The sequence below is a fragment of the Nylanderia fulva genome, unplaced genomic scaffold, assembly GCF_048542155.1.
Source record: "Nylanderia fulva isolate GAGA-0341 unplaced genomic scaffold, ASM4854215v1 Scaffold54, whole genome shotgun sequence".
NCBI lineage: Eukaryota > Metazoa > Arthropoda > Insecta > Hymenoptera > Formicidae > Nylanderia > Nylanderia fulva.
This window is the reverse complement of record NW_028190632.1, coordinates 221671-241537: the sequence shown is the minus strand read 5'-3', so window position 1 is coordinate 241537 and position 19867 is coordinate 221671. Positions and strand designations below refer to the sequence as shown.

The 19867-nt window shown below is 38.1% G+C and overlaps 1 protein-coding gene and 1 long non-coding RNA gene across 2 annotated transcripts in view; one reads left to right on the top strand and one right to left on the bottom strand.

The window, feature by feature from the left end:
* LOC114932283 (uncharacterized) overlaps positions 1-4720 on the top strand; it is a 31977-nt gene extending 27257 nt beyond the window's left edge. Inside the window, exons 2-4 of the mRNA XM_085487363.1 lie at positions 1727-1987; positions 2287-2516; positions 3483-4720. Coding sequence (XP_085343489.1) covers positions 1727-1987; positions 2287-2516; positions 3483-3728 — 737 coding nt within the window. The 3' untranslated portion in view covers positions 3729-4720. The remainder of the gene's footprint in view (positions 1-1726; positions 1988-2286; positions 2517-3482) is intronic.
* The window catches only part of LOC146721153 (uncharacterized), a 72794-nt gene that overhangs the window by 5774 nt on the left and 47153 nt on the right, over positions 1-19867 (bottom strand). The window lies entirely within an intron of this gene.

Below are 19867 nucleotides of genomic sequence, written 5' to 3'. Positions count from 1 at the left end.
GTCCTGGGAGTTTGCACTCCGAAACCAACCGGGGTAGCTAACCGGCCCTGCGGACTAACAGGACAGGGTCAAAGGGGTCTATTGTGTTCTCGCTTAACTACTGCTTACTGCAACACAAAGCTCTGAAAAGCCGACAAATTATTTAAAAAGACTCGTTATTGTTCCGCGAAGCGAATGGTCAAAACCGTCACGAAATTACTTGCTAACTAGACAGAAACTCTTTCGGTTGAAAGAAAAAATAGTTATATGCGTAGAAAAAACGAGACTTTTATGTTTTCGTACATCAGTGAAAACTGCCAAAGAGAGGTAACAATAAAGAAAGGAGAGAAAATAAGAATTGTATATGTAATAAATATAACGCATTACTCAATATTAAAGTCTTAATTCGACATGTTGATTTTATAGCTTATTTAACAACTATATCAGCTTATTTAATTTAAAACATGTGTGAAAATATTTACAATGATATAAAATATCGACACACTGTAAAACTGGATATTGTCAAAATCAATAAATGCTATGCGTTGTAAGTATATATGTAGTTCTATGTATGTTGAGATAAATGAAAAAATAACAATTAACTGACAACTGATTTTATTTTTCTAATTGTTCTCCAATATTTTGACAATATATCATATAGTCTTAAAATAGAACTATATACATATACATCTAATGTTTAAAATAAAACATTTCGATATTGTATTGGTATTGATAAAATTGTCATATAAAATATTAAAACGATAATAATGTCACAATATACGAAAGACACTTTAATAGTAAATAATATATTATAAATAAATCTAGAATTTCATATGATACATGCCGAATAACACGATGGATATTTTGAATATTACCGCAAATAATTTTAATTTGAATGTCTATATATGTGCATGAAAATGCAACACACAAAATAACTATTTCACCAAAATAATTGTAGATTTGATATAAAAAATACCAAAAAAAACACACACACACACACATAGATAAAAACTGTTTTTACAATCAAATTATTATTTATTTAATAACACAATAAAAATATTTTTAAATTAATTTCAAATAGCGTAGTTATTTAACTCTTTTCGTGTTAATTTAATGCTTGAAATTTTTTCTGCAACCATTCTGCAAATTGTACATCTATTATCGTAAACGGAAAAAAGATAGAGATGAATTTATCTGAAGAAGCTGTCACGAAATAATTGATTCCCGCTTTAAATCTCAGCCCACTTTAGAGTACTCGACTGCGTTCGGTCGATAGAATATTTTTAATTACCGCGTCGTATTTGTCTCGATCGTCCTGCGAATGCGCGATAAATAAAGCACGCGTCAATCATTACAAAGCTATTTCCCCCTAGAATTTTCATCGCATGGCTGAAATTTTCCAATTGTATTTTCGCCAAGTCTTCCGAATTTTCAGCGTTTAAAATGATAAATTAATTGAAATTGTTTTACAGTAACATTATATGTAGAATAAATAAGTCAAGTTTTTTTATTAGCCCAAGAAAAAATTGAGAAATAAACCAAGAAAAAGATTATATCAGTATTTTGTTTCATTATTATTAATTATTAAATTCTATTGGCAAAAATTTATTAATATATTCATGTATCTATTTAAGTCAACTTGTAGCTAAATTAATCTAATATTTAGTCCAAAATTTAAATTATATCGATTACATCCTTACAATTAGATGCATAGCATAAGCGAATTATTTGCGTTTTTGTTATATAGGTGCCACACTGGAGATACTCAGATTGGATGTACCTAACATCGTCGATCCAAGGTGGGAGAAAGTGTCACTCAAATGCGAATACGACCTCGGCGGTAAGGAGTTGTATTCGGTGATGTGGAGTAAAGACGGTCAAGAAATATTTAGATACCAGCCAACAGCACCCATGCCTAAACGAGTCCAGAATATCACTGACTTGCGCGTCGACCTCAGTCGTAGCGACAGCAAGCAAGTGACACTTCTGGGTCCGTACACTCGTAAAGGTGCGCGACGTTAATTTACAAGCACGAATAACAAAATATCTCTCGTATTAAAGACTCTTCTTTACGTAACTTTAGTTGCTTCTTTATAGAAAATCATTCAATTACATAATTATCAAAGAGTTTACAAGCTCGAAAAATTAAAATCGACAATTTGTTTCTTAAAATTCTATTTTATCATCTCTTGAATATAAAGATAATGCTTCACTTAAAAGTATTTTTATAAGAAGAAAAAGAAAAAGATCTTTATTAATTTTAAATTTATATATCTAATCCTTTTTTTCTCTGATTTGATAACAAAGGTGAGATCGACTTGACGGGATCTTACGGCTGCGAAGTATCGTCCGAAGGCCCGAATTTCCAGACAGACTACAGGGAGGCAAACATGAGCGTGGCAATACCGCCCAAGAGTCCTCCGGTACTCGACGGGATGCGAGCTTCTTATAAGATCGGCGAAATCCTCCAAGCGGAGTGCACATCGGGATTAAGTTACCCCCCGGCAGTATTAACGTTCATCTTGAACGATAAAGAGGTGAGTCGATGAGCGAGTGCGTGCATTCCGCCAGTTACACTTTTGAGAGGCCGTATGAACTCAAAGTACGATCGATTAGTGCTCGACAACATTTCAAGATTCTATATCATGCAAAGACGTTGTATTTTTCATTTTTTTTGCGCACTTTGCACATTGTTTATATTAAATAAAAATTAATTTTTTATTCACAATTATCAATTGAGTGCGGATTAAATAGTCTTCTATTTTCGATATAACTTATAACTAAAAAGTTAATTTCTTATTTAATATTTTTATTAAGTTATCTACTGCAAATTGGTCGACAAAAAGTCGTCTCTGAAATATTATGTGACACCTTTAGAGAATATCTCTGTATAATTTACCGATATCAAATAAGAGAAAAGTTTATAATTAATGGTGAAGCATAATTCATCTTCAAAAAGCTCGTTTCCGCGGCTGTTACACAACCACGGCAAACTATAGAACCACATAACTCCCATTATTCAATGCTATACGCTCTATGTATGTCATATTCGCGAGAAGATACTACTCGGTTTATTTAACGACAATTTGTCAAGTCGAGCCACTTTGCGTGGACGTTTTTATTTCGCTTGCCGCGCGTTCACGTTCTCAACAAATACAGCGAACTACGAGGCGCAAATTAACTCCTCGAGAATAAACTCGCGAAAACGCATCGGAATTGCGATGCTAACAAAAATATCCAATTTGTGCAATAAAAGCACGACAGCTTGAAAAAAGTTGATATACACGATGTTCTAAAACTTTAGCTATTTCTCTTTCAGGATTCCGTAATTAATTTGAAATTGAAAATTCAATTCTTTCTTCTTTGTATTCTTGTAACATTCAATGTTGTTATATATAATATTTCCACGAAAATTATAGCCTCTGTTACTTCATAAAAATGATTTGAGATATCGATTTCAAATTACACCCATTTTTGAATTGAAATTTTGATTGATTCAACAGGTGAACAGTGCTTTAACTAAAGATTTGCGAGCTAGCAACATAGACGGAAGTGTGGTCTCTACGACACGATTGGGTCTAACGTTGCGTCTAGAACAACGTCACTTTATCGGGGACAGCCTAAAAGTGATCTGTCAAGCGACATTACCAGGAGTTCCGAATAGCCTGACCTCTCAAACTATGGAGATCGTGACTCTTACCGCCAGTAATCAACGTCTCGCCCAAGATCCCCCTAAATCAGGGGTTTGAAGGTCGAATATCGGAATGTTTCACACGGTTCTATTGTGCTGGATAGTGGCCGCGATTCACATAATCCGCTGCGACGGTCTCAGATCTCTACGCGTATTATAATGTCGGTTCGAACGTTAGCTTTCGATCTAAAAAAAATAAGCCGCGAATATCTTGATTAAATTTCGTGTTAATTAGTGCATACACATACGTCTCCATTTGTTCACGCGGATAATGTCGTATTATAATGTCGTCGGTTTCTCCATATGTGTTAATCGACGATCGCGGATGTCGCCAGATGTATTGTATGTAATCTTCAGGGCGTGACACACCAAGTGTGTCGATACACATTTCAATGTCCCGAATCTTCGCGCATCCCGTACACGTTCAATCGCATGTATACACAGTGTTAGAACACCCCGTATATCTCGTATATATAGCGGATAACTCGGAGAGACACGACGATAGCAATACAACACTACATAAAGTAGGTCGAAACGCGGACGCACGGCGTTGTACATAGTGTATAATTGTGGATTAGCATTACAAATTATCGTGTATAATTAACTGGACGGGAAGCCGGACGATGACGGAGAACACGATGAAAGTAACATGAGATGTATCGGGATTTGCAGAAACGCGAGTGCAATTTTTCGAGGGAAAAAAATTATGCGGCTGTAAAATTATGCCGCGTCTCCGAGAAATATCTATCATTCAGACCAGAAGTATAGTTTAATAAATATAAATATAAATGTGTGTATGGGTGTATGGGTGGGTATGTGTGTGTACACGCGCCAATCCGTAATTTTAAGTACGACTCGACGTATAGCGTAAATAATGTGTGGTTAATTCGACTATATTCCCCACATCCGATCTTCCTCAAACGACGCGTGCGAGGTTCTACGTGTGTAAAGTAAGAAATATGACGCTTTCGTTCCACTGTAATTTTACATGAACCAAGTCTCGTCGTTATTATCGAAGTGATTACAGTAATAAAACGATGATTTAATCAACTTGTCTATACAGATCTTTCGCGAACCAGAATATCCTCCTCAACGTAATCATATAATCGAACGTTAATTATATTTAATTTCCGATTTATAGATACAATTTATAGTAAAACTAAAACAAATTATATCCGTCGCGATCACGATTAACGGGAATTGCAATCGCTGTCGTATCATAAGGAATAAATCAATAAATACTACAGGAGCAATTTGGTTATCCGAGAATCTTGTAATTCGATTGGTTCCTTTGCTAACATTTATACAAAGAGGAGAAGAGCTTTCACGACCCGATACATAATTTGTGTAAGTAATAAAGATCGGCGAGATAAGAGCAGTTTAAGACGCGAAGGGGGAGATCAGTCGTCGATGGGGTAAACAATAAAAGGAGAAATTAGCGAGACGTTGATCTTCGGGGAAAACCGTCGAAAGAGAGGACGGTCACATAAACCGTCTCGGATTCACCAAACGAATTCACCACCTCTCTCACCCTTCGATCCGATCTATCGGCACGCCGCGCCGACTTTGCGACTCTCTCTCTCTCCTTCCTCTCCTGGATTCGATTTCCAGATTAATTAAGGATCGCTGGTCTGAAAGGACGCCCTCGAGATCCTTTCAATGGGGTCGAGTGTCCGTCCGTCCTGGGGGCGGCGTAACGAGCGCCGATTCGAATCGGTTTCACGAGACACCGAGCTCGATAATGGACGGGAAAGCCTGGATGATTTTCCTTCGGCTCAGGTAAGTCTATCTTACGATTCCATGCCTGCTTACTGATTACGAGCGCTTTCAATTAAATCCCCAATTTAATACCTCGCATCACATACGTGAGAAGATTTTCGCGACCGGTCTCCGCATCTTTTTTTTTCCTTTTCTCGGGATTTATGAGATTTTTTTTATCCCGATATTTTTGTTGCCACATAATCTAAGCTGGATTCTTTTTATATATAGAAAAAAAATCAGATAATTATCACGCAGCCTTTCGTTTTTTCTCTTTTTAATGTTCATATAAATCTCAAATCTAGTTTTTGTTAAAATATATAACTTGACTTTAAAAAGAAAAGTAATTTATCGTGCTTATCATGTGTTTGAAAAATAATGTAAGATTTAACTGTTGAAAAAAAAAATAAAAATTTATCTTAAATGTTATTAATGTTCCAATTTTCATTCTTAATGAGGCAGAAGCCTCGTTAGCCTATTGATATTTTTACAATTTAATAATTTACGAGATGTACGATTGATCCGAGATGACCTACATAGTTGAACCGAGAACAATAGTTGAGCCAAACTCACAGCTGAATTGTAGACGACACGACATTAGAGTGGCTTTAGGGCGCTCGAAGTTGAAGGTAGAGTCTCACCATTACCCTCTCGCTATTACTCCCTCTCCACTTTGCTTTATCGTCTTCTCCCAAGTTGAGAGAGAGAGCGAGAGAGACAGAATGTGCAGTCTTCGTATGATATACGTCCTCATGTGAACACGTACGATAGATGCACGTCTGTGGCCGTAGCACGACGATATGTACATACAACGTGCGTGCATACAAGCGCGCGTATACGAGTACAGCTGTATCCCGGAAGAGATGCCAGGAACTGATACGAAATCGATAGAACCCAGTTTCCGGCGACGTGACGTGTCGGCGTTTATACCATTCGCCCAACAGCGGCATCAACCGGCGATAGGAACAACACTGTGCCAGCGATCTTCCAAGCGATTCGCGCGTCATTTGAGTACGCTTTGACTAGAGAGATAGATATGTAGGTAGATAGGTTCTCTCGCTCGCAAAAAGAGAGAGAGAGAGAGAGTCGACGAGATTCCGGGGCAATATGATAAGTTTCATAAGAGACTTTGGCACAGAAATCGCAATAGTGCATTTCACACGTTTGCGGTATGACTTTCGCAGATGAAAATCTCAGCAGGGTGTGATATAATCATGTGATAAGATTATATGATATTTCGTTACAAAAATATAAAAATATAAAAATAATATATATTTTAATTAATTTTAATTTTAATTAAAATATTTTTTACGAAACTTTATCTAAAAGAATTTAGTTGTACGAAGTTAATTTTTTAAAATTTCGTAGAGCATATATATATATATATATATATATATATATATATATAATCCGCACAAATTATACGTGCTTTCAAAAGATATATGATATGGCGCTCAATGGCTGATAAAGACAGACATTTTATTAAACGAGTAATTTGCGCGCTCATGCGTGATACGTAGATATTAATGCGTGATACGTACTTATATAGAAACCAGATGAAATCATATCGTTGTTGATCACGAAGAATGGGACAATTGCTCGAAATTAATATCGCGCCTCGTAATTTTCTTTTAGTTAATTCTCTCGCGAGTACAAATCATGAATTATAAATAATCACCAAATACTGTGTTAATCGCGAACATTTAATATATAAAGCTTTGAAATTTAATAATCGATTTCATTCATAATGGATAAGCATTTCACATCTACTATGACAGAAAAATTATTTTATAGTATGCATCAATTTTATGAAACAATTTTTCATATTGTACAAAAGCAATTATTGCACTTGTCTAGAGAGAAGTAATATGTATATAATCACTATTTTATTGATATTTTTATCTTTATTGATATTCAATTTCGTCTACCTATCAAAAACTTGTCTTGCCAAGTTCAAATCGATCACTATAATACTTGCGTGATTCTCTTCCGATGACAAATTTGGGAAACGTAGCACGATTGGCAAATAGAAAACCCGCATATCGATAAAGAATCATGTTGACGGTACGTTGCAATTGATCGTAAGCGATTTCCGAACGAAAGATTCACGGCGGAAACTATCGTGGTTTCCTTTTTTCTATTTCGTCATATACAGATAGACATTTTTACTATATATTTGCAAATAAAATTCTATAATACAATTGTTATTATAATTGTTATAATACATTTTTATCATAAATTGTCAAGTATTTGTAATAAAAAAATACTCTTTATATTGGTTAAAAAATAATGCGACGATTTATATGTCACATATAATTTGTATTATTATAAGAATCTTTAAATCTTCAGCTCGGAAATATATTTTAAAAATTTATCTTAGTTATATCGAAACTTTCGAAAAGTACTTAGGTAGAAAGGTTCTCGTTGGAAGAGTCAGTATATAGCCCAATCTCTTTTAAGATGATAGTTTGTCCCTGATGAAAAACTACGAGAAAGCAATTCTCGAAAAATTGTCAACACGAAGAAATCCAAGTTTTTGATCCATAACGTACCAATGTCGCAAGTCTATAAAAGGTTTTATTAAGCAGCTGAAACTACTCACTCTCATATTAAAAGGAATACACGAGTTTTATGAAGACTAGCAAAAGTTGCATTGGTTAGAGAGATTAAAGGAAAAACTTCACGATAATTCAACTTTACCATTCCGACTTTTCTTTGCCGCCGCATTCTTTTCGCAAACGCGATTGACGAGATTGGAGTATCGTTCATCCATTTGCGAACACGCACTTTGTTTGCTAACTAAGCTAAGCGAACTAAACTCGATAAAAATAAGTAAAATCAAACTGTAATATAAAGTGCCTATATAAGAAATTTTTTATCATTTTACTTTGATATTTTTTAATTATAATATTTAATATCTAAAAAATAAGTAAGAAAAAAGAACTGCAGAGTATGACCTAAAAATGTAATATAATAAAGATAAAATATCTCATATATATGTTAATGAGATATACAGTTACGAGTACATGTATGTATATATATATATATATATATATATATATTTATTTATTTATTTGTGTGCTTATAAAAAGCATTGGATAAATTTTATTATAAATGGAAATAGGATTAAAATTATTTTAGCAAGAAAATAGTAGAGAATTGTCATACACATTTCAGAACTCCTTGTATACATTCCGGAGAAAGAATGACATAGCTTTCTGAGTTCTGACAGGCAATGGAAAGCAAATCCGCGGAATCTGAATATACAACTGGATTCCTGTCGGTAGTTTATATAAACCAACCTTCCTACGACCTACGTTTCCTCGTTTCCTTTCTAGCGAAATATCTTCAGGTAGCTCGCTATGTTATGCCACAAGAGCAATATGAAACGCAAAAATAGTAAGAGGAGAGCTGTCGGCTTAGTTATTTATATCAAACCATTAAACTACGTAGCTATTTAATGTAGCTTTTATCGGTATTTTTTGCTCCGTTTTTATCTTCTTTATTCCTTTCGCCATTCTATTTTCTATCTATATAAAGTTCGCGAGAGTTTCTGCTAATTGTACTCAAACAACAATCTAAAAAAACTATTAACGTATTTCATAATATTAATATAAATCTTATAAAAAGGGAAAAGAGAAACACAAAAAGTGAAAATAAAAGGTACATGTAAAAAGTACTTTCACAAAGCTCGTGTAGATTGGCACTTGACGAAAGTCACATTGCGCTCCAGCAGTCCCAGAGAATATTTTTTAAAAAGGATCTCCTTAAGAAGGACTCTGAGCGAGACCAGAAAGCACCGAAGTTTTCAAGTAATCGCGGTTATTACTCGAAGTGCAGTTGTAGAAGTTCCACGGTAAATAACGAGCGAATTAGAATTATTGTCGAAAGAAAGTAGAGGATACTTTGTGTGAAATTTCACAAAGTTCCGGATAGTCCGCCTTCCAATAATGTACTCTGTTTTCATCTTACGTGTCGCGCGGTTTTCACAAATTGTCTTCGGAAAAATTGAGAAAGACCATCCTTTCTTGAAAACAATCAACCACAAAGAAAATCTGCTTGTTGTATCTTATGAATATATTATTACACAATTTTTTCATAGAATATGATGAACGTTATTATTGTATTTGAATGTGCCTAAAATATATAAATGTATAAAAATATTATATAATATTTATATATTTATATCAAAGTTATACCTTTAGATATCAATATTGTTATATCACCGATTAAATAATCGCGGCATTAAAATATGACGAGAAATTGTGTGACTCGATGCAGTATCTCCTTTTTTAGGTCCATGTCGAAGAATCATTCGCCTTTATGATAAAGAATGACCCCTCGTCCTACGATACCTCCCCTCAACAAGGAATTGCCTCGACAGTAAGAACTTATCGTATCCGCAAAATCTCTCCCGTCGTCATCCAGAGAGTAAGAAAACTTATCAGATCGCTCGTAAAAAGTTATTTTCCGAAAATGAACTCGCCGGCCGACAATCTCTACCAGCGTGAACAATACCCTATAGGGTTCCGTGGCGAAGATACGCTACGAGATGATTCTGTCAACTGGCGCATTGATCGAATCGATAACTCTTATAGAGTCGACTAACTTCGGATATACTTCACTCAGTTCTCTCTTTAATAATATTCCTACCTATTTTCATCTATCTTTACGAAAAAAGTAGACTATAAGAAACTTATAGAAGAATTTGAAATTCATGAGACAATGCCTCTGAGTATAATATATATAACTCTTTTGCATAAAGAAAAAAAGAGAAAGAGAGAGAATATGTATATGTGTGTGTATATTTAGTTATTAAAATAATTTTAATTATATGTGTAATATAAATAATTAATTGTTTTTTTTTTAATTCATCTTTATCTCAGATTTATCAAGATGCATAAAATAAAAATTTGAAGAAGAAATATACATTTTTCTTCCTCGTTTATAATCTCATCATTTTGATGTTTATTTACGCCCCGAGGCTTCTGGAACTCAACCCTCAAAGATCAGGATTGCGGACTCAAATCTTTTCAAATCTCGCGTGATTCCTCGTGAAACAAAAAGATTACAGAGGAATTCTGCGCATAAAGACGAGCTTCTGAAATCTCGCGAGGACATGGAAGAAAAATATAGGTAGAGAGCATAGACAATGATGAAATGACTCTATATTTCGCTTTTCGAGGTAAACTAAAGCTTATTAGGCTTGAAGCTTATTGGGTTCGAACGTTTCGTGTGAAGCGATCTTTGAATCCGCAATCCCTTCCAGAAAATGTCCACGGTGATTTTGCCTCTTCTACTTCCACTCTCTTCGTAGTGAGAAAGATTACACAGGACGGACTCGAAAGGACTATCCACGCAAAGTGTCTCATCCCACATGTCTACGATGTATTCACAAGAGCGAGGCTATCTTTGTCTCTCTAAAAGCGTTCGTCTCGAAAGCAATGGGAAGTACGATTTTATTTGCCGAGAAAACACTTTGTGAGACGTAATAAAGTATCACACGGCAACAAAAGAGATATATAGTGACTCTTCTTTTCCCGCTCTTTTGTCCCGCCGAAAATGTGTTGCACACTGAGATATTTCTCGCGAGGAAAGATTCAATTTTGCGCGCGAATTAAACGTCGAATAAGACTCCGGCGCGAATACAATAACGTCAGCCATTCTACCAGGCGAAAAAAAAAAGAAAAGAAAAAGAAAAGAGACGAAATGTCCAATCTCCGGCGACGGTAATTCTCGAAAATCGCGCGGTCGCATACGCGATTCTGCGTAATCATCCGGAATCGCCGTCGCGGGAAATTGCGGCGGATTAGACGCCTTATTTCGCCCCGGGGGCGGCAAGCTCTCGCCCGACTTCAACTTTATTCTAATTAGTCACCGGAAAGCTCGGAGAGGAGAGCGCGATACTTTTCCCGGAGTGCGAGACGGAGGTAAAACGTTGGGAAGAAGAAACGCTCTCGGGAGAGCGAAGAAAGAGCGAAGAAGCGGAAAGAAGAAGCTCGAAGGAGCGAGCGGCCGCGGAAGTGGTCCGGCTCGTTTCTACCGTATTCGTCGTGTCTCGCGAATAATTCTCAGGGCGAATAATGGAGCGGACCCGTACAAAAGTCCTATAAATTTCACGAAACGTGCTACCTGCTGCGGTAGAGAGTGGAAGCGCCACTCTACGCGCGGCTTGATGGCACTCTTGAATATATATCGTGTAGTGTTATGCTAACGGAATAAGAAGGAAGATAACAAGAGAGAGAGAGAGAGAGAGGGAGAGAGAATAAACGCGGTTGTGTTGGATAGGGTTAGTTGTTGTACGGTCTATGGTATATACTCTCCTTCTCTCTGGCTTCATCTCAATCTCTCTCTCTATAGTGAAAACAAGTGAGCGAGTTAAACAGCCGGAGGCTACTAATTTCCTGACTGCTAACTGCCAACGCGCCGAGGTCAGCGAAGCCTCGGAGCTCCTTTCGGCGGCATTTAAGGGCTGCTGGGGCGGTAATAATGTCAGCGTGTATACTCCGCTAATTAATGACGCGACATCGACGCCGGAAGACAATCGATAACTCGCTTCGCGAGATGAGTCGCCGCGCCGCGCCGACTACAAACCGCGTGACACGCCCTGGTCTGTTGGCTGCTAGTGATCGTTACATTTCAATTGCACGAGATTATTCGCGCTTAACGGCCTCGCGGCGGATTACGCCCGCAGGCTCTTTTCCGCGCGCGATCGTGGTATATCCGGTGCGAGCGCGCGCGCGCGCTTTGATATACACGGTGACTTTGTGTGTACGCGCGCGCCCGTTAATTGGCAGGCAATGTGCCTCTCGTTCCCGCTTTGAGACAATCAACCGTATTTAGGTGCGCGGATATATAGCGCGCATGCTACATTTTGACCAGAGCGGATTATTCGTAATCAAGATACGCCATAGTTGTCCTACGTCTAGTTACTCATGTCAATGGAATATATACGCGAAAATGGTTGTATAAAGTGTCAAAAATATCATAAAAAAGCGAATTTTTTTTTTAAACAACTGATTGAAAATTGTTCACAAATACAGAAACTGCACACGCAAAATTCTAACCGAGAAACGTTTGATTTTTATTTTGTTAAATGACAATATGACGGGATAAATGTATACGGTTAAGGAGTCAGAGAGATAAATTCACACGATCGATAGAAGAAGCGGCAACGGCAGGATAACATATATACGCCCTGTTGCTCATTACTTTTTCGCCATCGGAAACTTTTCCATTAATAGTTATCGGAGTAATGGGCACCGCATGCACTCGACGCTTTGTTTCGCACACCGTGTGTATAGTAATAGAACGTGTAAACTTGAAGCGCCGCTCGGCAAAGCGTATATACGAGTGTTGATCGAGCCTAGGAATCCATCGAGATTGCGCGGGCGGCAAGAGTGCTTTACCGGCAATCCGAGCAGAATGTCGGAAGGAATCGTGAACCGGATGATTCAATCAATTTGGTAGAATACCTCCGATGCCCGCGAGTCGGGCGGGAATTGGATCGAAGCGCAACGAACTTTCCGCGCTTTCGGGCGCCCGCGATTTTCCCTTTTAATCCCTTGATCCCCTTCTTAGCCCCGATCCGTTGTATTTGTCGCCCCCGTTGTATTACATACTCTCCATCTCCCACGTTTTTCCTATTTCGAATCTAGGGTGGACGACCGGTCACCGCGGTGAATTTTTCGATACTCGGTTTCATGCGCGTTTAATAGAAAACTATAGTAAACTGAAAAATTACATAAATGCAATTTGTCTTATATTTTTATCTTACAGCGATATTACGTAATAAATATTGTAGAATTTTTGTATACTTGTAAAGTTATTATATTAATTACAATACAACTATGTTATGTAACAATTATGTTCACGTTATAATCAATGCTCTGATTTTTTCAACGATGAAATTAACTTTGGTTGAGAATTTTTTATTTCGTTTTATTGTTAACGAATATGCATATCTATTGGGAAAAAAAGCAGGTAAGCGTAACGAGGACAAAACGTAAGCACAATGGCAAAAAAAGTACGGCGGTAAAAAGAAGGGAAGCTGCAACGTCGCCCGATGAACAATCACGGTCCTCGTCGTCGAATATTAATTGCTCCACTCGGGGAAGGCCGAATTATCGTCGATGGCGGAGTTCGCTTATTGCATTGCAAACTAAGAGAAAAGAACCGGGGACGTTATGCGAGGTATGTCGAGCGTCGATGATCCTTTCAGCCGAGGATGGTGGTTTGTATTCTTCGTTTGTATTCTAAGAAAAGATGAAGAAAGAAAAGAAGAGAAATAAGGAAGAAAGCGTAAGGCAGAGAGCAGGAATAAGCAGGATGATGAAAAGAGACGACTAAGACGGTAGGTAGAAGAGATCTACAATCTTTGAGCGAGAATGGAAAGGCGATGAGAACGCGCGCGGTGGAAGGATGGAAGGACGATAGGGGGTTGAAAACAATTAGCCTAGCACCCTATCTCACCCTGGCATGCATCAGAGGGATGGGAGAAGCCGCTGCTCTCGAGGTGGGAAAAGGAGACTGCTGGAGATGAGCCTCTCCATGAATATATCGATATCCCATTAGATGGTCCCCTCTTCTTCTCCGTCCATCCCGGCTTTCTCGCCTCCTCTCCTGCCGCATCCTCACCTTGTTACCCACCTCTGGTTGCCACTAGACTGTTTAAAGAGAGTAGCTAGAAGCCAGTGCGCGAGGGCGCTCGGATGAATACACCGGGGCGAGAATCTCGATCGTCGGTGACGGAGAGAAAACGAGAAGAGGGGAAAATAAAGGAGAGGAGGAGAGCCGGCGATTTGTGTGTTGGTAATTCCAGGATGTTCGATTCTGGAATGCAGTCTGCCAGGGCGGAGTTCCGGCACCCGACCTAATCCCAACATTAATGCCACGGCAGGCAACCGCTACCCACTTTGCACCTACAAACCATCCCCGGATCCTTGCTAGCCATTTTAGCCCTTCCACGAACAGCGGTGGAGCCGCGATCGAGCGAAACGATCGTTTCGCTTGTAACGATCCTCCCTTCTCTCTCTTTTTTTTTTTTTTTTTTTTACCGCTGTACGACGAGAGATTTCCCTCGATCGCGTATATCCTCGGTCGCGTATAACTAACCCATTATATTTTCGATCACGTCTCAGGTATATACAGGTTCACGAAGACAAGACTGCGAGATACTTGCTCCTATGACATCATGGACGAGATCTATCGGGCGAGCGACCGCTCGTCGATTTAGCAAAGCGCTCGCGCGAATTATTCGTGCTTCCTGACGCGCGAAGTGCTGCTAACTTTTTTCATTTCGTGCTCTCGAGACCACTTCACCACGTCTGCGAGTGTGCTTAACGTCGGAAAAATTTCGTCTGCTTCCCGGCAACGATGAGACTTCATCTACCTTCTATTAAATGAGCGGCCGTCGAGCTCTCTCGCAAAGTCGGTAGCGTGCAAGTGTCTTGTTCGATTTCGCGATCGATTAAAATTTGCGCGAATTGTCATCATAAATCATTAAATAGTCAAGTTACTACGTAAGGTACATTTTTGACGAATGGTAAATTATTTTTTACTTCGTCTCAAATTTGTGTCTGAAATACGCGCGAATATCAATAGCACTATGATTTAACGAAAACCTCGCTGTTAAAATATATTAATTATATTTTATTTTTTAATATTTAAATATCATAAAATAATTCTTAATTTTTTAATCCTAATATTAATCCTTAATGTATGATTTTTTCTAAAATAAATAAACGTAATCAAAATATTAATAGTGCAATTCTTTTCAAATTTTCTGCAATCTGTTTTTATTTTTCAATCTGACAGGTATACGAAATATTTTCACCGCAGATTTGTGAATCATCCTGTACGTACATGTGCACGATAAGATTGGAGTCTCTGCTCTCTGCTTTCTACTCGGTATTCCACGAAAGTTTTCTCGCCCCTTCTACCCCATTACCCCATAGCTAGCTCGAGTAAAGAGGCTCACTTTATTTTTGACCACGTATCGAGATAGCTAGGAATTTCATTTTTCCCTTCCCTAGGGGTATAGTTACGTTTAGATCGGGATATCATCCTTGTATACTTTTCGCCTCCTAAAAAAATATTATTCTACGAGATTTTCCTTTTTTGCGCAGTTTTTATTATTTTTTTGTTCTGCATATTATACTTATTATCTCGATGAAATCTATACGTATGTGTGAAATTAGAAATTAAAACGGAATTTTACAAAATCGTACAGATTTTAGCGATATTTACTATTCCTTCAACATATTTCTATTACAACTTTTAACATATTTCTATATATCAACTTTTTTTTGAATAATTAAAAAAACCATTTGGACATAGCTATAGAAATGGAATTTTCGTTACTTTTTTATGCTCGATTTAGGTGCATCCTTGCCGAAAATCCCATGTTAAAAGCTATTTCAAAAATCTCGTTTCAGAGTAGTTTTTTACGAGCTGCTAACGACTACTCGTATAAACAGGCCTTGCTCGTAAAAATGAGCGCGAAAAAGGTGGCTGAAAACAAGATTGGAGCGCTAATTAACTCGTGGCTCGATACTAAAGGCACGGAAAATGCTGGCTTCAAGCTAGCCGTTGACCATGTAGAAATGGATATTTATAAAACAGAGAAAAAAAAATGAGAACAATGTCGCGTGACTCGCACGATAACGAAGCGAAAGTGGTCTTATTTCTGTGAGAATGCTAGCTGAGAAGATTGCACTCCATCCATCAGCATGATCCGAGAGATACTGCGATTCACATACAACAGAAAGCACACAATAGAAACGCTCGTGCACGCGTATCATTTAGATTTATTAACTTCAATGAGAAAAATTCGTGCTCGGTGAAAAATGTCCGCTGAAAGCTAAAAATGCGACTGTATACGAATCTATATACTAGAGACTAGTATATTTGTAGTATTTTGTAGTATACATGTATTTTGTTCGAATTTGATATTATTTCTCTCTAACGCTTAATAAAGAAGATTTCTGCTACAATTTTCTATCTAATTTAAAATAAGTCGTGGAAGTTTAAAAGAGATTTTCTGTTTATTATACGTGATATTTTGCAAAAAAAATAAATACATTCTACTAAATTGTGACAGAGAGTGGAAAGTTTAATAATCACCGACGAAACACATTTATTCATGTAAGAACGATATTCTCGGCGGGAGAATTACCGCATAAATCCCATTCTTAGTACATTCCCTCTCTCTCTCTCTCTCTCTCTTTCTCCGCGTCTTAAACGTAAATCTAATTTTTACTCGTTATGCGGCGAACTCATTCGTAGCAGTGGTTACCAATCTACTTGCCGCTCTACCTCTTCTACCTTCTCCACTTCCTCAGGTTTCACATAAGCCGCGGGCTCTCCGTTAGCGAGTACATCTTCCAAGGGACGACGAGAGACTGCCGTAACCAGTGACTCAATCTCATTTACAAATGGACCAGTCACCCGCGGCAATTTCTGTAATATACTTAACCGTACTCGCGCGGTTTCTCTTCTCCTCTCTATACTCCTTCTCCACTTACCTAGCTGTTCTGGGATGAGATTACATTGTCTGTGGACACTCTCTCGTCGGCAATGGGATGACAATTCGTGCAATATGCATCATCTCGCGAAGGCTGCGCGCGTCACGAATTACGCGTGAGTACGCGTCGCACGCGCGCAATATGCGTTATATTGTGTAAATGTAACGCGGAAATTTCGTGCCGTGAAACTGGCCGTTACGGCCGCCAATTTTCAACGTACAGTGTACCGCGGACGCATCGACGACGTGTCGGCGATGTGACAGGGATTAGGGATCGATCGTGGACGCGCGAGAGAAAAGTTTCGCGCGCGAGAGCGAACGCGGGCCTTGTCGGCTTACGGACCGACGGACTGACACGCCGGATCTATTATTTGCGGATTTGACGCGCCGATATTCGCATGCGGAAGCTTTCGTTGCCCCATCTGTCGATACGCGGAAATAAATCCAAATTTGCGTAAATCAAGACATTGCGAGCAGGAGATTGTCCGCTCGTTAACATTGTTTTCAGTGTTTTCAGAAAAGGATTTATACATATAGTTTATATATCATTTAATAATTTTTAATTGTAATTTTTGCTTCTCATAGTTTTCAGAAATGCCTAAATAAAATTCATAAAGCGATACGATAAAGTTTTTTTTTTTCAGTTTCGTTCGTGATTTTCTTTCATCAAGGTTATTATTTCTTTCAACAACTGCAGAATTTACCAGATGGAAAATGATAAAGGGAATATGTATCTCTTATTCTACGCAGATGGAAATATTATACATAGAGAATTGATCATATAGTACTTTGATAATAGCATATAATTATTTGCGACGTGGAGTAGCAATTAACCTAATGCGAACGGTGCTTGCATCTAATCCCAATGCAAATATTACCATATGAAAGTGCAGTTGCTGAACCAGCTTACCATCTTCGCGCAAGGGATGATATTACGGGCGGTCCTTTCATTTAATCCGCCGTGTCATCCAAGAACATCGAGGTTTAATCATTTAATTAACTGATTGACGATACGGTGTTAATTAAATCTCAAAATAATCGAAAGTACAATGTGATGTCGGAACGAATCATAGGACGCGTCAAAACGTTTGTGGCGCAATTCAATTTGACAATAGTGAATGGATTGTATTAAAATAGGCTTTGAAACGAACGAATGAGAGGCAATTACGACAAAGTGATTTGCGACGGCCGACTCGTCGAACTGTGTAGCAAAAGGATTATTTATTTGACATACGTTTGAATTTGACTTTTCCAAATTCCCCACCGTCAGAATTAATTAAACAGTTTAGAATTATATTAAATTTCCGCGAAAAGTAACGTCGTGTGAAATGTATAGTCCATGCAACCAACTATGCTTTTAACGTAAGCCTTTTTAGAGCGAGTTTAGGATTCGTTGGATGGCTTTTTGCGAAAGCTTAAGCTTTCCTAACGAACTTACGCATGTAATTTACGGATATCGGAGTTTTCCGCGCTTTTTCCGCCGTCCGGTTCAAGCGGCGACATTTAAATCGGCGAGCTATTAACGCACACACGGAGCAAAACGCAGTCACGTGAGCAAAACCAATTAGGTTTAAGTGCAATGTCGAACAAGCAAATTCGAGTCGTTCGTCCGCCTCAAAGACAAAACTTATAATTTGCGGTACTCAGGGAACCGCAAGTAACGTTATCAAGTGGTGACAAGTGTGACGTTTAGAATGCGTATCGTTCTTTTGCTTTCGTGGCAACTCGAAATAATTATAGAAATAAATATTTGCCACGCGTTTTAAAGTAAATGAAAAAATTTTCAGTTCCTCATTTCTGTTGGTTCCAAATTTCTTATATATGCAATGTGTAACTAAGTGTTTTCGTAAATTTACTCTAGTTAAATTTCACAACTTAATGTAATTATTTTGAATAAAAATAAAATGTATACAACAGATGGAAATTATTCCATCATAAAATTAATATGGTACAGTTGCTAATTTCTTGTACTACAATTTATACTCGGGCACTATCTTGGAATGCTAAATGGAGTGAGCTTGATACAAGATATATTCTCGCCGCAAACCTCAATTGCAATCTACAATGTGGACCTTCGCCCTAGTTGAGAAACAGACTTACTGGACCGAAGATATGGCATAGAACTAGCACTCCTATGCATATTAGAAGAATCGTCGTCGTCTAACGTCTCTCTAAAAGTATAATCAACCTTGAAATGGAAAGCGTTTGTCGCAGACGGAAAACCTTGAACGCAGAGGGGAGAGTGGAAGGGCGGAAAGAATCGGGAAGATTGTAAAAGTTTCGAAAGAGCAAAGTGGAGATGAGGAAGTCGGATTGCATTCGCTAGTTGCGGGAATCTGTCAAGATGCTGACGGCGTTTATTAGGCGGAAAAGGGACGAGCGCGGAGAGAATTAAACGGTAGCGTGAGAAAACCTTCGGAAGCGGTTCCAAGACGAACGGCAGTTTTGCGCGAAACGGCAGTGACCATGAAAAGATATTTCAGCGAGCTTCCTCGCGACAGAAAGCCCCCGGCGGAGATTTCAAGAGCATAAAAGGATTTCACGACGGATCACGCAATCAGGATGCTCCGGTAAAATCGCGTGGCAATTTTCAAAAAAGCTCCGCGAAATCGCCGAGAGAAATACGCGAATAGAATTAACCTCGACGAAAGCTTGTCAAAATAAGCTCAGAAAGGATTTCTCGGAGACTGACGATAAATTTAAAGCTCGAGGTTACAACATCACTCTTCAATGTTGAATCTCGGCTTGCAGTTTACATTTCCTCCGTGACGAAGTTCAATGATGGTATCTCCAGCTTATTTTCAATCTTCTTAATTATATCTCACAGAGGTATATTAATAACGAGATTATAGTATCTTTTATGTATTATCAGTAATTAAAAGAAAATTTAATATTTCTCTTTCAAGAAATGTGTT